At 35.9% G+C, this 24,166-nt stretch overlaps 1 protein-coding gene across 1 annotated transcript; it reads left to right on the top strand.

The window, feature by feature from the left end:
* The first annotated feature begins 4,397 nt into the window (after window positions 1–4,397).
* LOC142174476 (uncharacterized) lies at window positions 4,398–5,024 on the top strand. Its single transcript, XM_075240276.1, has one exon. It carries the CDS (start codon window positions 4,398–4,400, stop codon window positions 5,022–5,024), a length of 627 nt encoding a protein of 208 aa, XP_075096377.1.
* Window positions 5,025–24,166: the final 19,142 nt, after the last annotated feature.

Genomic DNA, 24,166 nt, shown 5'->3' with positions numbered 1-24,166 from the left:
GGGGTGGATGGAAGTTCTAATTTTACTACTTTTTTATTATTATGATATTTGTTAGTATTATAAGATGAAGAACTATCAAATAAAATTTTATATCCAAATTGAGGAAAGAAATCATTTGGCATGAATTGATATTTATGCCAAAACATAAAATAATTTTTTATATATGTTTATTTAAAAGCTGAGAATATTGCAAAGATTTGGGTCAATTCAGACGGGTTGAGTTACAACTCATTGTTTAGCCCATCTTTACCCAACTCATCTTAACCCAAATGAACTTAGGACATGGTTGGGTATGACCCATTTAATAAGTCGGCCGATTTTGACCAGCCCAAATAGCCCATGTGCGCCCCCTCCCCCCGGCCCAATTTAAACTTGAAATTTTGAGTTTTGTACATAATGTTTCCTTTATTTTATTTTATTGACAAACTTTCCTTTTTAGTATGTTCGAAGAAAAAATAATTAACACTTTTGTATATATAAGAATAATGAAACTTTAATATTCATATTTTTCTCTTAGTAACATGATTTTATCGCCATAGAAATGGCATGACATCTTTAAGCGATAAATTTTTACTCAATTAAGCATCTGCTGCATTTTCTTTATACAAAAAATATAAGTAGGCAATATTTAAATACCTAGCAGCAATAGGTATTTTACAAAGCAGGCAGCTAAATAAATATATTCTTAGCAGCAAGCTATAAATATGGACCTAGAATCACATTTTTAAAAAAAATCGAAAGCATTCAATTCCTAAAAAAATCCGAAACAGTTCTGATTCTTCTCCTTAGGCGAATACACTTCCTAAATTAGCGTCGAACATTAACGAAGAGATTAATGCGTTTTTTGTTGCTACGTGCATATATGAGATTAATGGACTCTATTTCATTTTGAAAACATATCGTACATTTATGTTTAAAAATTTGTATGTATCTTACTTGTTGCAAATTAACACGATCGCACAAGTTTTTGTCAAGCAATATTTAATTAAATGGTATAATTTTATATATTATTGGTATAAAATTTTATTTTTAGTTGTATGCCAAGATAAATTTTTACACTGTATAATAATATATGACATATTTTATTTATACTATTCATACAAATATTCAAAGCACTACAAATTAAAGGAAATAAATTTAGAATAGAAAAAGAAAGAGAGAGTGTTGAATGCTAAATCAAGCAAATAAATTTAGAATAGAAAATAGGAGGAGCGAGAATGTAAGAAGATAAATAAGGATATAACTGATCCCATAGTTTATGTTACTCATTAATTGTTCACATAATTTTTACCATATGGTAATATCGTAAAAGAATATGTTATATATGGAATAAACAAGAATTAATATCAATTTCTTAAATACTTTTTGAAAGATGCTCCATAGTGTATTTTTTTCTCTTTCTTTTGTGTAAATGAATCCAGCTTCAGTTGCCTCTAAAGTCTAAACTTTCCATTGTAATTAAACCGACATGCCACTTCCTCTTCATTGGACGCGTCAATAAGCCCAGCTTTCCCTTGGTCCGGTCTCTTCTTTATCACGTAGTCCACTGCTTCTTGGAGGCCCAATTCCTTATACTCCACAACAGCTGCCACATCCAGGGCGGATGTCTCCTCTCAGCTACGGGTTCAACTAAACCTATTACTTTTAACATGAAGTATAGATTTATGGAATTTTTATCTTTCTATACAATATTTGAAACTTTATTACCCTCCCTACTGAAATTTCAATTTAATTACATATGCATATACAATTTATCAATTATATGCATTTTAGGAATTAAATGAATATCACTTTATATTAAGAATTGAATAAGGAATCAATTATTTCTTATTCTCTCTCTCTCTCTCTCTCTCTCTCTCTCTCTCTCTCTCTCTCTCTCTGTTCTTTCCCCAATTTTCTTCCTCTGATGTTTTCTATTTTTTATCCTTTCATGTTGTATATATTTTTAATGAAATTCATCAATGGATTTTAATTGTTTTACTATAGAGTTTTAACTTAGCAATTTCTTTTCATGTTGCACAATTGGTATTCAAATTGAAATTGTCAATCAATAATTTTTGGAAGTGTTTGACTCTCCATCATTGACAGACATTAAAAAGCTTTGAATCATTGAATTCGAATTTGAATTTTCAAAAATCACTATTTGTTTGGATTGGGTATTGTTGCAAACAATTAGGAATATTATTTGATGTTTACATCTCAATTTTGAGGATGTTTGGTGAAGATTAGACTTGATTTTGGTTGAATTTCATATTGAAGAAGAAGAAGAAGAAGAAGAAGAAGAAGAAGAAGAAGAAGAAGAAGAAGAAGAAGAAGAAGAAGAAGAAGAAGAAGAAGAAGAAGAAGAAGACGTGACATACAATATACTTACAAAATTGTAGTAAAGTTGTAGTATAATTGTATGTAAATTGTATTCTGTTATATGTGTGTGTGTGTGTGTATATATATATATATATATATATATATATATATATATATATATATATATATATATATATATATATCCCAGTCTCTCTCTCTCTGCGCATGTTAAGCAAGGTCTGCTAACTTGCGCTAGTAGGGATGACTAGACAGAGGAAGAAGAACTTCATAGCTAAGGTGACGAGCACAGATGAAGAAGATAAGGTAGTAGATGAAGATGCTAGGTTGGTTACACCAGAAATGGGGATTCCCCAAACTCTAGATTCGGTGCAACTGTTCCATTGGGTGAAAGGCATGGGAAGTGCACCAACTGTTCTGCATAGACAGGAGAGGAAGGAATCGGTGGAACTGGTGGCAATTCAAGCTCCGGCAGCTCCGATAGCAAAGACACTTGCAGATCCAGCACTAAATAAGACTGATACGGCAACGACAGCAAGGAAATTGACCTTCTCGATAGGGCTAGGGGCTTCAAAACCAACTTTAGCTGAAGTGGTTCAAGATAATCGATCAGTACAGCAAGGGTTGAAACTGAACTACTACCCCCTATTGTTAAGGATGGAAGGAAAATTGTAGATTGAACCTCATAGAAGTGGAAGAGAAAAATAAGAGATGAAGGACTAGCTTAATTGGCTATGTCATAGGTGGATCTCCTCAATTCAAAGAGATGCTGAAATTTGAGTATGGAGTTTGGCAATTTGTTTCAACTCCACAGGTACTAATGCATAATGAAGGCTACATTATTTTCAAATTTGAGTCTGATGAGGACAGGGATTTGGTCCTTCAAAATGGACCATACACATTCAACAATAGACCAATGATTTTGAAACTATGGGAACCAGATTTTCAAATTTGTAAGGAAACCACAAATAATATTCCAGTATGGGTCAATTTCCCCGGGCTACCTATACAATACTAGATAGTGGAGAACATAGGAAGAAATGCGAGTTCAATTGGGAACCCACTTTTTACTGATAAATTAACAGCACAGGAAGCAAGGATATCATATGCACGCATGTTGATTGAAATGGATGTGTCTCAATCATTGCCTAAGACGGTGCCGATAGAAACTGCTGAAGGTAAAACAAGGGAGCAAAGCTTGAGCTATGACTGGCATCCCTCTTTTTGTCAAGACTGTCTTAAGATAGGTCATGATATAGGGAAATGTAAAGCTCCAACAGAGGTGATGAAGCACCCTAGCCCTGCTGCTAAAGAACAGATAGGAGGCCAGAAAAGAAGGGGAGGGAAAGTAGCTACTGAATGGATTGCTAAACCGCAGACAATTGTAGAAACACAGATTCAAAAGGTTAGAGCTGAGTCAAGCAAAGGAGAAACAACTGCTCCACCAGACATAAGATAAAATGTAGTCCATACAGAGATTGAGCATAAGAAAAATGAATTCCAGGTAGCTAAATCAAAAGGAAAGCAGGTGCAAAGTCCCAAGGTGAAAACCTCAATAAGAAATGGTCTGTCTGATGAGAATATTGAAGCTATCCTACGCCAGAACAGATTTAATGCTTTGAGAATTCAGGAAAGGGAGGATGCTAGTCTGGCATCTAAAGAAGGAAGAGTACCTCTGGTTCATCCCCCATAATTCGTAGCTCATGGAATATTATAGGGCATAATAAGCCCTATAAGCAGAAAGAACTCAAGGCCTTTCTGCAAAAGAATAAAATTACTGTTGTAGGGTGCCTTGAGACCAAAGTGAAAAAATAGAATGAAAAAAGAGTTAGAAGGAAGATTGGGACTGAATGGGAAGTATTTTCAAATTATTCATATGCTCCTAATGGGAGAATATGGATATTGTGTAAGACACAGCAAGTAGATGTTACAATAATACAAGCTGAAGCTTAAATTGTGCATTGTGAAGTTAGGGACAGAAACTCAACATTTAATTGTTGGCTAACTTTGTCTATGGATATAATACTACTGTAGAGAGACAAGAAATATGGAGTCAACTTAGGCAGATAAATAATACTATGGTGGAGGCTTGGCTGATTCTAGGAGACTTTAATACTGTGTTATCTATTAACGATAGAATTAATGGAAATCATGTTAGCCAGAGTGAAGTGGTTGATTTCCAAGCTTGTGTTGAGGATACTGGTATGGGATTGTTGAATAGAAAGGGATGTCAGTGGTCTTGGTGCAATAAAAGAGATGTTACTGATAGAATCTACAACAATATTAATTGGTCATTAGAGAATTCTTACTGGTTCATGCAGTATAGCTATGTGGAGGCAGTATATGATAACTATGGGGTATCTGACCATTCGCCCATATTATTATGTACTGAGGTAACCAGAAATTACTTACCAAAGCCATTTAGGCCTCTTATTGTGCTTTTGCATGAGGAAGAATTCAGCAAGATAGTACAAGAGGTGTGGGCTCAAAAGATTACTGGATACACTATGTATTTAGTTTGGCAAAAATTGCAAATTCTGGGAAGCAGAGCAAAAGGGATGAATAAAGCCTATAATTCAGTGGACAAAAAGATTGAAATACTCAAAGATCATCTGCAAAAAGTCCAAAAAGGGATAGATAATGATATGTTCAATAATACTCTGATCTTGGAGGAGAAAGAGCTATTGATGCAAGTAGAAAAATGAGAAGGTATTCAAGAGAAGGTATACAGGCAGAAATCAAGGGCAGTATGGATTGCATGAGGAGACTCCAACACAAAGTTTTTCCATGCCCATTTGAAGGCAAGGCAGGCTAGAAACAGAATCTCTACTATTTGTAATGAGCTTGGGCAAAAATTGACTAACCCTATATTAGTTGAGCAATAGTTCACATCTTTCTTTGAAGGCTTGCTAGGAACAAGGGCTACTGAATTACCATGCCTTGATGTTAACATTGCTAGGAATGGTCCTTGCTTGAATAGAGAGCAGCAACAAGACCTGATCAAGAGTATATCTGAGTTTGAGATTATGCAAGGGCTTAAGGATTTGCCAAGTGATAAAGCACATGGCATTGATGGGTTCCCAATAGATTTCTTCAAGAAATACTGGCATATAGTTGGAGAAGATGTGATAAAGGCAGTCAAGGAATTCTTTGAATCAGGAAAGTTATTGAAGAATGTATGCAATACAACTATTACATTGGTACCAAAGGTGGCCAGTCCTTCTTTTGTCAAAGAATTTCAACCTATAGCATGTTGTACCACTATCTATAAATTCACTGTCAGAATCCTTACATCAAGACTGAAAGCAGTGGTAGATTTCATTGTAGGACCAGCTCAATCAAGATTCATAGAAGGAAGAGTATTCTGGATAATGTTATCATTGCCCATAAATTGGTGAATGGGTACAACAAAAAAGGGATTTTACCTAGATGCATTATAAAAGTGGACATAAGAAAGGCTTATATTCTGTTGAATGGCCATTCTTATAAATGGTATTACTGGAATATGGGATACCTACTAAGATGGTGTAGTAGATTATGGAATGTATAACAAATGTGAATTATTCTATTCTGATCAATGGTGGACTCACAAATAGATTTCAAGCAAGGAAGGGACTTAGACAAGAGGACCCTATATCCCCATATCTGTTTGTCCTAGTGATGGAATATCTGAGTAGAAGATTGAAGACTCTCAAGAACATGCCTGACTTTAATTTCCATCCAAGATGTGCCAAGATGAATCTTACTCATATTTGTTTTGTAGATGATCTGATTATGTGTTGCAGAGCTGACAAGATCTCTATCCAACTATTACTAGATAAAAATTCAACCACTTCTCAAAGGTGACAAGACTCATGGCTAACTTGGATAAAAGCTCTATCTATGTAGCTGGAGTTACTCAAGGGTTCAAAGAAATGATCTGTACTGATTATCAATTCAAACTGGAATTTTTACCATTCAAGTATTTGGGAGTGCCTTTATCTTTAAGAAAGTTGTCAATACAGTAATGTATGACATTACTGGAGAAGATTACAAACAGGATAAAATGCTGGACATCAAAGCTCCCATCCTATGGTGGCAGATTACAACTGAAAAGGAGTGTATTATTTGAAGTGCAAACATACTGGGGACATGTGTTTTTGCTATAAAAAAAGATTATACAATTAGTGAATTCTGTGTGTAGAACATTTTTGTGGATAGGAAGTCAAAATCCTTCAAAGAGAGCATTGATATCCTGGTACAGAATATGCATGCCTATGTCAACTGGAGGTCTAAATGTTATTAACTTTGTATGGTGGAATAAAGCAGCAATATGTAAGCTAATATGGGCAATACATACAAAAAAGGATGCTCTTTGGATCAAATGGATACATTCAGAGTATATAAAGAAAAAGGATTTCAATATAATGAGTACTCCTAGCCAAGCCTGCTGGGTGGTAAGGAAGGTATTTGACATCAGAGAATGGTATCTGAATATTGAAACTTTTGCCAACATCAACAAGTTCTGAAGAAAAGGGAAATTCAGTATACAGAAGATGTACACCTTATCGAGACCTCAATATCCAAAGGTTAGGTGGAAGGCCTTAATATTGGGTACAACTATACCTAGACATAACTTTATATTATGGCTAGCACTAAACCATAGACTCATTACTGTGGATAGGCTGGAAGCATGGGGGATACAGGTTGATACTGGATGTGTATTATGCAAGAGTGGAAAGAATGAAACAATGGCTCACTTATTCTTTGAATGCTAATATTCAAAGAGTATATGGGGTACATTACTTGAAGGGAAAAAAATGACAAAACAAAAACTACAAAGGAAAAATAATATAATCTCACTCATTTTTAGGTAAGATTTACTTAGCTCGCTCCTTGCTCGCGGAGCAAAAAGAAAAGCGTTATCGGATTTTCATCGATGACTTAAGCCTCTTTCTTAAGGGCCTTTAAAGACCGGCCATTATCAGACTCTTCTTATGCTTTTTTTTCATCGGGTTTGGACCATGTCTCCCGAACAATCTCAGTACATATGGCGCAAGACGATTCCACATATCGAGGTCGGAATGGGATCGGGTGTTTTCATGTCTTACCATAGTGCCCGCTTTGTCTTGATTTCCGATTGATGAACAAGAAGGAAAATGAAACAATTCTATTTTTGACTCGCCCCCCGGCTACGTGTCCTTTGGACCCTTCGCCCGCCCGCCACCAGTGGAAACAAGCTAGCCCCCTATCTTGGAAAGTTGGGGGAAGAGTGCATTTCCATCGCGAAAGATTCAATCCAGCCACAGGTTCCCCTACGGCTACCTTGTTACGACTTCACCCCAGTTGAAGACCCCTCATCAAATTGGTTTATGGGAAGAGGAAGTCTTATGGTTGAGTACAAGAACAAAAAATGGTAAACCTCATAACAGTATTCTGGCCTTTCTGTTTGCAACAGTAATTAACCATACTTGGATAGAAAGGAACATGCGCAAATTTCAGGGGAAAGAGATAGATATGAAGAAGAAGATACGAGACATTGTTCTTTAACTACATATTAAAGGACAACAGAAGATAAAATGGAAGAAGCTTTTAGAAAGAGTGAATAGTTTTCCTCTATGAAGTTAAGTGCAGTAGAGGAACTATTAAGCTTGTAAATGTTTTTTTCTGGCTATTTTGATATTTTTTGAGTCTAACTCTTTAGTTCAAAGGAGTTAGAGGTGCTGTAAATTTTCGTTACTGGTAAAATAAAAGTTTTGATATTTGACCACAATATACACACACACACACGAAGGCCCTTAGCGAAATGTCATTCGCCTTTTTTATCCTTTAAGAAAAGAGCTTGCACGGGATAATATAGTAATTTGATTATATTTATAATATTTAAAAATAATTATTTAATTAATTCCCTAACATTTAGGAGTTTGTATAATAAATTTTTTTCTTATTTGAACTGCATTAAAAATTCTGACATTTAGAATTTTAAAATCATTAATATTTTACCTTATATAAATTATACACGTAAGTTATGCATAAATAATAATAAATAAAATAAATAAAGGAGAGAATAAGAACATTAAAGAAAGAGGAAGTAAGTTTGGCTTCGGACAATAATGGAAGTGGTCGAATTCTTTTAAAACTTTTATACGTGCTAATTTATATGAAATTCTTCTATATAAGAATATTTAAAAATATATACAAGAATACTCCACTAATAATAGTATTCTATGTTATATTTTTAGTTCCCAAAGCTTCTAAATTAGCAATTACAACTATTTGGAATATTGAGAAGAAACCAATAACAAACTCCAAAACTATCAATTATTCCAACAAGATAATTTATGAGGTCTTTTTTTTAATTTTCTAGATAATATTAAACTTAGTTGAATATAAGAGAGTATCTTAACTATAATTAGGGCTTGTAAAAGCGCATTTTCGCTGTAGATTTTATTATGGTATAAAGTGATTCTTATATTTTAGAGATTTACAAAGAATTTCATTTGATTTTTTGGGAACATGTCGTGCATGGACGATTTTTCACCTAATCGGTTTTTCACAATTTGAAAAAGAATTCTTATTGAATAAAAATATAATTACAATTAAATACTTAAAATTTGATATGAGCTAGCTAATTAGTGTTAATAATTTCACTTGAATAATGATACTTCCAAACTGAATACACATTTCCCATTTTAACTTCACTCATTCTTTAAAATATATTTTAAGTTGAATTATTCGACTGGCGATTGAGTATTTATGTGGAGCAATTTCATTTGTTATTTAGTTAGTTATATACGACCAACATTCATTAATTTCAAGAATTTATTTTTTTATTTTATAACTTAAAGATAAATTTTAAAATTATTGAGTTAGGTACACGCGCAAAGTGTGTACACTAAGACTAGTGTGTGTCTATATATATATATTAAATTAAAAGCTAAGGTATCGAGACAGACTCGTTTCTGAATACAGAACTAGTAAGCACAGGGGAATTATGTACATGGAGATAAAGTCTATACACAAACGCTTGGTGGGTTTGGAATTCTTTAAAAGAAGACTACTTTACTTGATACATGTATTTCCATGATGACAAAACTGTTTGAGGAATAAGATTTGCTTAAGAAAAAAAAGGAATTTTACCGATCCATATTATATATGTCCTTTTTTAAACAAAGAATCCCCTAATTTAAGATATTAATAATGGATTGTATACAAATTAGAAAGAAAACTTGTTTAGGGCGGATAATATGCAAAGTATGAATAATTTTAGTAAATAAGTTTCAAATCTTGTATAGGAAGAAAAAAATCCCTAGATTTATATGTAAAAATCTACTAAAATCTCAACAAATATTAGATTTGAACCTATAATTTTAATATTACAATGAATTCAATGCTAAAATTTTATTAAAAGCTAAGCCTAATAAATTTTAATTGTGGATGCGTCTCTGAACTTTTATAACTTTGTTGGGTTACTATTCTTTAAGAAATGTTTTAATTCCACATTTCAAATATTGTAATATCTTTTACTCTTCTCGCCCATCTTTTTTTAACTTGATAAAAACTTACATTTAGTTCATGTATTACTTGTTGAAACACAAACCGGAATGTGAAACGAATGCTGTTATGAATCAGCCCCAATTCAATATTGGGCTTAGAAGAGCTATTGGGCCGAAAAGAAGCCAAAGGGCCAGAAGGCCTTCAAAAAGGTTAATTTGGGATCCAGGCCCACAAAGTACAATTATGAGCTGTTAAAAAGGACTAGCTGCTAGCAAGAAAGGGTTATGCGAATTGTTATTTGGAAAACTCCCCTCTCACGGTCTCTCTCTTCCTCGTCTATTTCTCTCTTGTTTAACCAAAAAATGGGATTTCGGTCAAAGCTTTAATTTAGAAGAACTCGGGTTACTGATAATAAAAAGAATATATGAAATAAAGTAATTTGGCAAATAATATAATCAGAAGAAAAGTAAATAAATCGGTATATTCAAATAATATTTCGTGTCCCTACAATTGATCCATTCTCTCCCTTTTATAGCTACTTTGGAGATATGTGTTTTGCCTTTGTCATAATAAGGCTATTATGGACAATTAAAGACATTAAATGCTACGTTACATAATCATTGTATTTAATACAGATTCTCTAATGTTTTTAGTATTTAAGACTCACTAAATACTGTAGCTGTACTCCCGTGAACTGTCAGATTCATTCCCTTTGATTCTTGGACTTAAATAGGTATGGGTGTTGAATCTTTTGAGTATCTGCTCGTGCTTCCTCTTATGCATCTGCTCGTATCTGTTTCAACTCGTGCCTCTTTGCCAATCATAACTCTTTGACCAGTCTACGTGTCATGACACGTTATCTTTACACTACTTTAATATGTAAACTCAAGTTTTCCCAATACAGATAGTCCCCCCACTTGCCATTTATTCATTGATTGAATACTTGGGAAGTGGATTTCATTAAAAATGAGAATTTTTGTCACCATTAATGCTATGACAAAATCGATGCTTTAACTGTCACTTCCATTTAATGCTCTTCACACGTGTTACATTTTCATTAGTTATGCAGTTTTGCAGCGCTTTTTAAGGCATTTTCACGGCTTCACTATTCACGAAGCGCCAGCTATCATTATTATGGTCCTTCCATCATTGTACATTTTCCTTTGGCGGTTGCTAATCAGTATAAATATAACTTCCTTCTTTGTCTTTACCACATAAAGTTTTCTGAACATCCAATTTTCTCAAATCTCTATTTGCTTCTTCATCGTATCATCATGTCTTCATCAAACCCTAACCCTAGAAGGGTCCCCATAGTTGATAACTTCCCTGATGTCCCTAGTAGGAGCAGAAGAGGAGGTAGGCTTCGTAATTTAGGATCTTCATCCTTGCGTGGTTCTTCTCTTCCTTCGCCTAGTTCTGGCCCCTCTTCTAGAACTAGGGGTTCTCTTTCACAAAAATCTTCTTCTAGGGGTAAAGAACCTTCCGAACCTCTTCGTGAACCTTTAGTAGAGGAGATAGTTCCTACAGAATTATCTTTTTACAATGACAGAGAGTCTCTTAGAAATCAAGTATCTTCTTTAGACCGTGCTGATATCTATCACACTCAAATTACTAAAGGTTTGATTTCTTTAGTTCGTAGAGACTGCCATTGGGATCATGACTTTCCTATCATTATTCCTAATCCGAATCAAAGAATTACCTCCTACTTAATCGGATTTTCATTTGTGTATACGTATCCTTTCACTTTAGGATTCAAACATGTTATTGATCCTGTTATTCTTGAGTTTTGTCATTTCTTTGATGTTTGCTTAGGTCAAATTGGCCCAATAATATGGAGGGTTGTCGCATGTTTGAGGCATTTGACCAACACAGCCAGTGTGCCTTTTACTTTCCCGGATCTGATTTACCTTTACTCTCCTAGACTCTTTTGCAATGGTATTTTTACACTAGTAGCCAGGAGCAAAAGAGTTCTAGTTAGCCCTGAAGATGACAAAGACCGTGGCTGATATGCCAGGTTTGTTGCTGCCCCCACTGTTGGTTTAGTGGGTGATGAAAATGTTTCCTTCCCTGAGAAGTGGAATTTTGCACGTGAGTCTTCTAACTTTCTCGTCCCTTTTTCTTCAATTTTGTTGATTTTTCTAATTTTGCCTTTCTTTTTCAGCAACCATGGGAGTTGTGGTAGATGTTCCCAATTTCCGTGATTGGGTAGACAAGCTGTTGAAGATTGCACCTACTTCAGTTCCTACATCTTCTTAGTGATAAGTTTAAGTCATTTGAATTTCTTTGTGTTTTTTTTTGGGAACATTGTGGTAAAACCCTTAGTCTCATCTAAGGGTTTGTTTTGGAAATTCAAGTCCCCGGACCTTTCATGGGGCAATTTGTATAAACAATTCGCAGTTTATGACTAAGTTCGTACTTAGTCTTAAGCTTTTTAATATTAAGAAGTTTTCTCGTTACTATCTTGAACTTCCGTTTAGTTTATTCTTGCCTTTATTTCTAAGGACTTATAGAATAATTTACATTTTTATTCTTTAAAAATACTTCTATTAACTTCATGAATATTTACATTAATCATGAATTTTATAGAAAAAAGGGTCCTTTTATATTCGATACTTAATGAAGAAGACGTCTCAACTTCATAATGGTGTTAACATACGATAAAAGAAATAGGAATACATATGTTTCTTTGAAATAACTTTGACAAGTTTTTATTTGAACTTTGTCTAGTTTTGAATAACAATTTACATGTATTTGAATTACATCTATAACTTTCTCGTAACTGTTTTCCTTGTAACAGATTTAAAAAAAAATAACCACGAGGTTTTTATCTATAACCCGTTTCAGTACATAGCCTTTACCCTAACTATGGTAAGGTAATAAACACGAGGTTTTTATCTATAACCTGTTTCAGTACATAGCCTTTACCCTAACTATGGTAAGGTAATAAACACGAGGTTTTTATCTATAACCCGTTTTAGTACATAGCCTTTACCCTAACTATGGTAAGGTTTTTTTTGCCTTAGCTCGTGACTTTGCTCTGTACTTCATTCAATGAGTGAACTTTTCAGGGCTTGATCTTCTTTGCCTTCCTTATACACATGCCAGTGTATATTATGTAGTCCCCCAAGTGTTTGAGCGTTGAAGTATGAAGCCTCGAGCACTTGATTGTTCCTCTCATTTGGTCCTTTCCCTGCAAAGAAAAAACATACGAGACTCGGAGGTACGATTATAGATGAAGACTGCTTAACCCGTTTGAATTTCTATCAGAATAATTGTAACTCTAGGCTAGGAAGTTTAATTTATTCCACGTGCTTTGCAGGTCGTGACTCATCATTTAGTATGAGTTAGCGTTTTGCCTATCATCTAAAATTGTTAGTAAAATTTTAACAATTCAAAAATTAAATTTTACAATATGGATACCTGACCGTGGGTATTCTTCAGAAATAATATCTCTTTAGATGAACAATGTTCCAATGTGACGGTAGTATCTTGACATCTATTGTTTCCAGCTCGTATGCTCCTTTACCTGCAATATCATGAATTCTATAGGGTCCTTCCCATGTTGGACTTAATTTCCCCGAGTTAGCTGCCTTCGTAGATTGAAAAACTTTTGAGCACGAAGTCCCCAATTTTGAAGAATCTGAGGCGTGCTTTTCGGTTATAGTATCGTTTTATGACCTGCTTCTGTGCTGCCATTCTTATTAGTGCAGCTTCTCTTCTTCCTTCAAGTAAATCAAGATTTACATGCATTTCCTCGTCATTAGATTCTTCTGTCGCCTGTGTGAATCGTGTACTTGGCTCTCCTATCTCAACTGGAATTAAAGCTTCAGCTCCATAAACCAATGAAAATTGTGTTTCTCCTGTACTTGTTTTTGATGTTGTGCGATATGCCCATAAAATACTAGGTAACACTTCTGGCCAATTACCTTTGGATTCCTCTAAACATTTCTTTAAATTGTTGATAATGACTTTGTTTGTTGACTCAGCTTGCCCATTACCCGCCGGATGATAAGGTGTAGACGTAATCTTTTTAATCTGCCAACTTTGAAAGAATTTTGTGATCTGAGTGCCTATAGACTGAGGATCATTATCACATACGATCTCCTTTGGCACACCGAATCGGCATATTATATTCCGCCAAATGAAATCTCTAACTTCCTTTTCTCGCACATGTTTAAATGCTCCTGCCTCTACCCATTTAGTAAAATAATCAATGAGTACGAGCAAAAATTTTACCTGTCCTTTTGCTTGCGGTAGTGGACCCACGATATCCATCCCCCATTTCATAAATGGCCACGGTGCAATGACCGGATGTAATAACTTCGCGGGTCTATGCATATTATTACTGTACCTTTGGCATTTATCACATTTAGCCACAAAACTTTCCGCTTCTTCTTCCATTTTGGGCCAATAATAACCTGCCCTAATTAAGGTTCTTACCAATGACCTTCCTCCTGTGTGATTCCCACAATGCCCCTCATGTATTTCTCTCATTACGTATTCCGTTTGAGAAGGTCCGAGGCATCTTGCTAAGGGACCACCGAACATTTTTCGGTAAAGATTGCCTTGCTTTAAGTAATACCGAGCAGCCTTTTTCGAAGCACATGAGCTTTGTTCTTATCTTCAGGGACGGTTCCATATTGTAAGAAAGCAAAAATCTCGTTCCTCCAATCCTAAGTTAAGTTATTAAAATTTACCTCATTCTTATTGAGGTCGAGAGCTGAATGAAACAAATGAATAACTAAAGCATTTTCATTGCTTACCACGTCTACCGCAGATGCAAGATTAGCTAGGGCATTAGCTTCAACATTTTCATCCCTTGGTATTAGTGTTACTTTCCAAGTTTGAAATTTCTTTATCAAATCTCGTACCTTCGCTAAGTATTGCTGCATCCTTGCTTCCCTAGCCGTATATGTCCCCAGCATTTGATTAACTACGAGCTGTGAATCGCTTTTGATTATAATCTGATTTATGCCAAGTTCTTGTGCCAGTTCTAAACCTACAATCACAGCTTCATACTCTGCCTCATTGTTAGTTATAGAATGACATTTTATGGCTTGTCGAATGGTTTCACCCGTAGGTGGTACCAAAACAATCCCTAAGGTTAGCTCTGTTGAACACCTGCAACTCTTTTTCTGCTTCTAATTGCATCCCTTGGCTGAAATCAACCACGAAATCAGCTAACACTTGAGATTTTATAGCAGTTCTAGGTTGATAGGTGATATCATATTCACTTAATTCTATAGCCCATTTAGCTAACCTACCTGACAATTCATGCTTATGTAATATATTGCGTAATGGATAAGTGGTTACTACAACAATAGGATGACATTGAAAATAAGGCCTTAATTTTCTAGATGCCATGATTAATGCAAGTGCAAGCTTTTCCAATTGAGGGTACCGTGTCTCCGCATCTAACAAAGATTTCCTAACATAATAGATCGGAGATTGCTTACCTTGGTCCTCACGGACTAAAACAGCACTTACCGCTACTTCTGAAACAGCAAGGTAGATGAGCAGTCTTTCCCCAGCCTTTGGTTTTGCGAGCAATGGTGGATTTGATAAGTATGTCTTCAAAGTTTTGAGTGTCTGCTGACATTCCTCGTTCCATTCAAAGTGATCTTGCTTTTTAAGAGCTGAAAAGAATTTAAAGCACTTTTCTGATGATTTAGAAATGAATCTTCCCAAGGCTGCAATTCTCCATGTCAACCTCTGCACTTCTTTTTTGCTTGAAAGCATATAAGGAATTTCTTCAATGGCCTTAATCTGTGCGGGATTCACTTCAATACCACGGTTAGAAACAAGAAAACCCAAAAATTTACCTGACGCAACACCAAATGCACATTTCTCCGGATTTAATTTCATATTAAATTTGCGCAAAATCTGAAATGTATCAGACAAGTGTGATATATGGTCTCTCGAATGCTGAATTTTAATGAGCATATCGTCTATATAAACCTCCATGGTTTTTCCCAGATGTTCTTGAAACATCTTAGTAGCCAGCCTTTGATATGTTGCACCAGCATTTTTAAGACCAAAAGACATTACTTTATAACAGTAAGTCCCCCTGTCTGTTATGAATGAAGTTTTTTCTTCATTTACCATATCCATTTTTATCTGATTGTACCCTGAATATGCATCTAAAAAACTTAATAGTTCATGTCCTGTAGTAGTATAAATTAGCTGATCTATATGTGGTAGTGGAAAATAATCTTTAGGACAAGATTTATTAAGGTCTGTGTAATCCACACAAACTCGCCACTTACCATTCTTCTTAGGAATTATGACAGTATTGGCTAACCAATTAGGATACTTTACCTCGCAGATGGATCCAATCTTTAGCAATTTTTGAACCTCTTCTTGAATCACCTGGTTCTTGAAAGTTCCTTGCTTTCTTTTCTTTTGTTTGACAGGAGGGTACGTTGGGTCTTCATTCAATTTGTGAGTCATTACCTCCGGTGCTATTCCTGTCATGTCAGAGTGGGACCAAGAAAAATAGTCCACGTTAGTTTTCAAAAATTCAATTAACTTACCTTTGATGCCTTGGCTTAGATTAGCCCCTACGTAGACTTTCTTATCAGGCCATTGTTCAGATAACATCACAGCCTCCAGTTCTTCAATTGTTGTTTTGATATTTTCGTTTTTTTCTAGTTCTTGAATGGTATTAGGCCTTGAATCCACATCTGTCCGCCCTTGTTCAGTTGAGGTTTGTGTTGTGGTACCCTCAACTGTCTTCTGTGATTGCTATTTTTCTTCTTTTTTCGTACTTGAATCTACTACAGAGTTGATGCTCCTGGATGTAAGTTGATCCCCGCAGATTTGACATATTCCCCATGGTAATGGAAATTTAATAACTTAATGCAACGACATCCATTTCATGGATCCATGGTCTCCCAAGGATCATTTTTTAAGTCATCTCCATATCTACTACTTGAAACTTTGTATATTTGACAACTCCTTCTGCGAATGTGGTGAGTGTTACCTCTCCTTTCGTCACAACACTAGAATTGTCAAATCCAGATAAAGTATGCGCCTTTGGTATTAATTTATCCTCAGCTTGCATCTCACGTAATACTCTTAGCAAAATAATGTTCACGGAACTACCTGGATCAATCAAAACTCATTTCACATTAGTATCATGTACAATTAAAGATATTACCAGGGCATCATTATGAGGAGATAATACACCATCTACATCAGCATCATCAAATGTAATGATGTCTTCCTCTAATACATGTCGCACCCGTTTCCCTTGGTAATTGTGACTTCAGAAATTTTATTAGCTGCAGTGTACGTTACGCCATTGACGTCTTCACCCCCGCTTATAACGTTGACGGTCCTTTTTGGAGAAGGTGGTTTAGGGGGTTCCTGCCTATTCTTCATGTAAGCTTGCTTACATTTCTCACTGAATAACTCGGTGAGATACCCTTGTTTTAATAAATGATCAACTTCACTTTGTAAAAATCTACAGTCTGCTATTTTATGCCCATGATCATTATGAAACTCACACTAATGATCAGGGTTGCGCCTGTTTGGATTCAATCTCATCTCTTTTGGACACCGTACCTTGTCACCCATACTTCTCAAAACAGCTACGAGCTCGGAAGTGCTCACATTGCAATTGTAACCGCCAAATCTCGCCTCAAATTTCTATCATCATCTCGTGACTCATGGGTGTTTCGATCATTGTTAAATCTTGATAAAGAGTCTGACTCTCTATTCCTTGATCTATGATCATACCTTTGATTGTCCTGTTTTGACCGTGAATCTTTTCTCGCAGATCCCATGTATGACTGGTACCTATTTTTACCGGACATTTTTCGGTTTCCGCCCATCTCGAACTTACTTTTTCTTCTTTTTGGAATCGCGGAACAATATCTTCTTCTATCCTTAGCTTCGTGATATACCTGTTGTAAACGTCATTCCATGTTGTACCTGGAAATTCACAAAGACTTTTCTTGAGTCGCCTCGTAGCTTCTGAGCTCTTTTCATTCAAATTACTTGTGAAAATTATAGCTTCCCAATTATCAGGTACATGTGGTAATGTCATTCTTTCACGTTGGAATCTGTCCAAGAACTCCCTAAGCAATTCTGAGTCCTCTTGCTTGATCTTGAAAATATCTTCCATTCTTTTTTCGACCTTTTGAGCTCCCGAGTGTGCTTTGATGAAAGAATCTGCAAGCTCAGCAAAAGAATTTATAGAATTTTCGGGTAAAAGAGAATACCATGTTAATGCACCCTTGGTGAGTGTTTCACCGAACTTTTTGACTAATACTGATTTAATCTCCTGCTTGGTCAAGTCGTTGCCTTTTACGCCTGTTGTGAATGCAGTCACGTGGTCTTGTAGGTCTGTTATTCCATCGTATTTTGGAATATCAGGCATTTTGAATTTCTTTGGAATTGGGAGGGGAGCAACACTTGGCTTCCAGGGTTGTTGCGAGTATTTATCCGTATCTATCCCTTTGATTACGGGCGGCACCCCGGGTATTTGTTTTATGCGGTCACTTTGCTCCTTGAGCTGTTTCTGCAATGTTAGTACTAAATTTTGTAAATCAGAATTGACTAAGTTACCTGGTTCTCCCTCATGTGATTCGCTGGGGGTTCCACCGCTACCTGAGTTGACAAGCCCGAAACGAGGGTTCTCCAAATTGTTGTTATTTGGAGTGGGTGTGGGTGGTGCAGCAGGTAACAGGCTAGCAAAAGCCTCAAGAGCTTTACTGACATGTGCAGCAATTAGTTTCTGCAAAGCTTCATCGATAGCTTCAACATTTTCAAATTGAGTGTTTCCATTTGTATGAAATCCATCAGGAGAGCCTTCACGAGACCGCCGAGGAGAACCTTGTGGAGAAGGGACCGAGGTTTGATTACCCTGTGGATTTCCCTAAAGTTGTTGGTTTCTTTGGTTTCCTTGAATGTTGTCATTGTTGTTCGACATGGTTGATGCAAGAAGGAAAGTTAAGCTAAAAGACGGTAGATTATCAGATTCCCGGTAACAGAACCAATTTGTTTAACCAAAAAATGGGATTTCGGTCAAAGCTTTAATTTAGAAGAACTCGGGTTACTGATAATCAAAAGAATATATGAAAGAAAGTAATTAGGCTAACAATATAATTAGAAGAAAAATAAATAAATCGGTATATTCAGATAATATTTCGTGTCCCTACAATTGATCCATTCTCTCCCTTTTATAGCTACTTTGGAGATATGCGTTTTGCCTTTGTCATAATAAGGCTATTATGGACAATTAAAGATATTAAGTGCTACGTTACATAATCATTGTATTTAATACATATTCTCTAATGTTTTTAGTATTTAAGGCTCACTAAATACTGTATTTGTACTCCCGTGAACTGTCAGATTCATTCCCTTTGATTCTTGGACTTAAATAGGTATGGGTGTTGAATCTTTTGAGTATCTGCTCGTGCTTCCTCTTATGCCTCTGCTCGTATCTGTTGTAACTCGTGCCTATTTGCCAATCATAACTCTTTGACCAGTCTACGTGTCATGATACGTCATATTTACACCACTTTAATATGTAAACTCAATTTTTTCCAATACATCTCTGTGGCTCTATCTCCTCATCTCCTTTGTTTCTATTGCTATTTCCTTAGTTCATGACTATATCCTTTGCATTTCTATTGTAATCAATTTATTTGAAAGTTTAATCAAGGTATCGTTTTGTTGAGTTCATAACAAATACTTTTACTATTTTTTATATACCATCCATATAAATAATTTTTACGGCATCAAATTAATAAAGCAACAAGATGGAACTGTTATCTTTAGAAACTGTAGATTGATAATCTTAAAAAAGTTATTAACTTTTTGTGATTGGTATACTGATAGATCAAATTCTTTACGTTTTTTTTGGGAACTTATATAAATATTTCAAATAAGTCTCAACTTACGAACCTTTAGCCATTAGTCATAGATTTACCAAAACTAGCCGAGCAAATAAAAAAATTGAAAAATCAAATAAATAAGGTTTTTTCTCTCAAAGAATCACATGCAAAAATCTCCTTCCATATTTTTAAACGTGATTAGCAACATTAGAAGCACGATGGAAAGGAAATTTCATGGATGAGGTAGCAAATAAGATGATGAAATAAAAAGAATATATAAAATATTTCAAAAATCTAAGCAAAAAAGGAACTTTTACAATGGGTATAGTTTAAATTCATTGAAAACATATAGATAAGTCAATATACAATATTTGAGGAAGATTGGAGGTGATTTTGACCGATTTTGCATCAAAACTGTAATTAAATCGAGTTCAAAAAATTCTTCTGCGACACATGTATTAAACATGTATCACACATGTATCTCACATACAGGTATACATGGATATACATGTGATACACAATTGATGCAAATATGATACATATGTGATACACAAATGATACACGGTGTGATACACATATCATTTTTTTTCATGTTCAGTTTTTACTTCGAATTTTCAATTCAAACCACCTCAAAACTTCGCCAAATCATCCCAAAACTGAGATTCAAGTTCCTTAAGATGTACCCAATCTATTCTAATAACATCCATTCAAAAGAAAGCAAATATTTAATAGTATTTTTTTGATACAAATAGCTAATTGGCTAATGTTAGTAATATTTGGTTAATATTAATAATATTTTATAAATTGGTCAATTTTTGTAATGAGTTACTTATAAATGGACATAACTGACAGTTTCCCTTTTTTTCTTTTCTATTTTTCCCTCAACTATTTTAAGAGAAACTTTCAGAAAGCACGTTTTAGTGGTTATTAGCTAGTTGTAACTACCATTTACTATATTACTTCCTATAGTTATGTGTATCGACCCGACCGATCGTTTTGAGCTTTTGCACTTCGCTCACCAGTTCTCGGGCATTACTTGCCCCGTGTGGTATATTATGACTTATGTAAATCATTGGTGTTGAGTTTCAGGTTAATCAGAATGAATTTGGAAGAACATTCTCAGTTGAAAGCTTAAAATTTGAAAGGTTGACCAAGATTTGACTTGTTTGTATTTGATCTCGGATTGGAATTTTTATGATTTGGTTAGCTTCATTAGGTGATTTGGGACTTAGGGGCGTGATCGAAATGCATTTTGGAGGTCCGTGGAAGGTTTAGGCTTAAATTGGTGAAATTGAGATTTCGGCGTTTTCCGGTTGATAGGTGAGATTTTGATATAGAGGTTGGAATGAAATTCCGAAAGTTGCAGTAGCTCCGTTGTATCATTTGTGGCATGTGTGCAAAATTTCAGGTCATTCAGACGAGATTTGATAGACTTTTTGATCAAAAGTGTAATTTGGAAGTTCTTGAAATTCTTAGGCTTGAATCCGATGTGATATTGATGATTCGATGTTGTTGTGAGCATTATGAAGTTTTGAACAAGTTTGAATGATGTCATAGGATGTGTTGGTACAATTGGTTTGAAGTTCCGGAGGTTCCGGGTAGGTTCCGGGATGTTTTAGGCCGAAAATCATAGCTGTAGCAGGTCTAGAAGGGTTGCAGGCCTCGGAACCCACCAGCGCAGTCCACACAAAAAGAAGTGCGTCTGCAGTAGGTGTTGTGCGGACCGCACAAAATGAAGTGCAGCCGCAGTAGGTGCTGTGCGGACCGCACAAAATGCAGTGCAGCGGCGGTGGGGAACATTTCACTTGTCCTACTTCGGAAGCTCATATCTTTTGATCTACAAGAAATTTTGAGATGATTTAAAAACAAAAGTTGTAGTCCTTCGTGTCTAGTTTTTAGAGAGGTAAAGATATCGCAACTTAGACATCTGTAGCGAACGTTATAGACAAAATACTAAAGCCTGTCACTGTAGAGGAAAACCTGTGCGGCCGCAGTCATTTTTGTGCGGACAACACTGGTTTTGTGCGGACCGCGATCGTTTTTGTGCGGTCCTCAGAGGTAGAAATATGTGGGGTACTCTATAAATATGAGGTTTTGGGTTTTATTTAATATTTTGACCTAGAGAGCTCGGATTTTGGCATTTTTTTGAAGGTTTTTCAAGAAATTCATCGGGGTAAGTGATTCTAACTCCGATTTGGCTAGAATACATGAATATATCATTGAATTCATCATTTAATTCGTGATTTGGGATGGAATTTGGGAAGAAAAGTTGTGGAATCTTCCAAAAATATAAAATGATGATTTGAAGGACCAAATGGTACTGAAATTGGAGAATTTTGGTATGGTTACACTCGTGAGGGTATGAGGATTCTGCAAATGTAAATTTTACCCTATTTCGAGATGTGGGCCCGGGGCTCAGGTTTTGGTAATTTCGGGAATCATGCCCTTTGTTGATTGTTTTCGCTTGGGCTTTGTTACCTTAGCATATTATGACGTATTCGTTCTGATTTTTGGATAGATTCGACGCGCGTGGAGGCTGATTTGAGGGGCAAAGGCGTCGCGAGCTAGAGATTTAGCTGGTTCGAGGTGAGTAATGATTGTAAATGATGTTCTGAGGGTTTGAAACCTCGGATTACACATCGTAGTGCTATATTGAGGTGAGGCACACGCTTGACGACAAGCGTGGGGTCGTGTACTATTGGGGATTGTGACTTGGTCCGTCCTGATTGATGATTTTACCGCATATTTGACTGAAAACTAATTGCTATCATCATTATTTGGGCCGAATGCCATATTTGGGACTAGTGCCAGCTATTTGACGCTTCAGGGATTTTTGTTGATATTTCCTCAGTGTTTTAACTTTATACTTGAACTCAGTCATGTTATTTTCCACTGTTTTACTACTCAGCCATTTTACTCAATTTTGAGACTTAAATGATAATTTTAAATGATGTTTTGGGCTGAGAAATACTGTTTTACTATTGCCCGAGGGGCTTGTGATGAATTTTGGACTGGGTAAGGCCGAGGGCCTAGTTGTGAGGATACATTGATACTGATATGAGGCCGAGGGTCTGAGATACATAAATATGCCACGAGGTGGCTTGATTAATATAAGGCAGAGGGCCTAGATTTGATGCCACGAGATGGCTTGATATTGCGCTTGGGTCGTAAGGGGCCCCTCCCGGAGTCTGTACACCCCCACTGAGCGCGGGTACGTATTGTGATGTGAGACATAGCCCGAGGGGCTGATATTGTTCTATGTGATAGTCTTTGGGGCTAGTATTGTTCTATGTGATTGCCCGAGGGGCTGGTACCGTTCTATGTGATTTCCCGAGGGGCTGGTATTGTTCTGAGATGTTGCCTGAGGGGCGGAGTTGTTGACATTATGACTGAGGGGCGAACCTTTATTTGTTTATCTATCATATTTACTTGTCATTTTACCTGTTAAACTATGGTATTTGTGCCCGAGGGGCGAATTTCTGTGCTTCTCTGTACTAACTATTTTGAGTTCATTTGCGTAACCGTTGAAAAGCCATTTTCAAAGAAGTTTAAACTGAGCTAAGATATTTTAAGAGATTTTTTATAGCTTCACTGCTTTCTTACTGGTTTTGGACTGCTTTTATACAATATCTTGATATGTTTTACGTGATTTCTTGCCTTCAGTCTTTATTTATTATTATTACTCACTGAGTCGGAGTACTCACATTACTCCCTGCACCTTGTGTGCAGATTCAGGTATGTTTTGGCTGATTGGAGGCAAAGTCATTAGAGTTTAGCAAGGTAGCTGTCAGCGTTCGTAGCACTACTTTTCTCTCTCTTCATTTCATTAGTCCGTATTTGTACACTTCGTACTTTCAATTGTAATTATTGTCACACCTCATTTTTCCGCACCCGATGGGGTGCAAGGGAGTTTTTTTCCAATTAAAGAACAATCGAAATGGGATTGGTTTAATTATTTCAGAGTCGTAACTTGGGAGATTTAGGGTGTCCCAAGTCACCAATTTTAATCCCGAATCGAGGAAAAGAATGACTCTATATTATAGTCTGCGTACCAGAAATCCGGATAAGGAATTCTGTTAACCCGGGAGAAGGTATTAGGCATTCCCGAGTTCCGTGGTTCTAGCACGGTCGCTCAACTGTTATATCCGGCTTGATTATCTGATTTTATACAAATGTGAACTTATGTGCCAATTTTATCTTTTAACCGCTTTTATCATTCACTGTTATTTTTATAGGACTTGCAACGTCGTGAAAACATATCTCGAACCACGTTACATCAATGCACCCGTGGTTATTGACATATCTCGACTCGATTGAGATTTGGATTTGGGTCACATAAATGTGCACCCGAATTTAGGGAGATATCATTATTAAAGTCGCGCCTAAAGCAACTAGCGCATTATTATTTTTGGGGTAGGGCCGTGAAATTTGCTAAACGGCCCATCCCGGAATCTAAGTATTTAATACATATATTTTGTGAGGGCCCCGCAATTTGTCCCTTTTATTTGGCGAGGCTCGCCTCATCTTAT

This window comes from Nicotiana tabacum, chromosome 20, assembly GCF_000715075.1.
Source record: "Nicotiana tabacum cultivar K326 chromosome 20, ASM71507v2, whole genome shotgun sequence".
NCBI lineage: Eukaryota > Viridiplantae > Streptophyta > Magnoliopsida > Solanales > Solanaceae > Nicotiana > Nicotiana tabacum.
The sequence above is the reverse complement of the archived record's forward strand: the minus strand, read 5'-3'. Positions and strand labels throughout refer to the sequence as shown.

Bases quoted from the DNA above. Each gene is read 5' to 3' on its own strand.
- LOC142174476 (XM_075240276.1), top strand. From the start codon at position 4,398: ATGGTGGAGGCTTGGCTGATTCTAGGAGACTTTAATACTGTGTTATCT.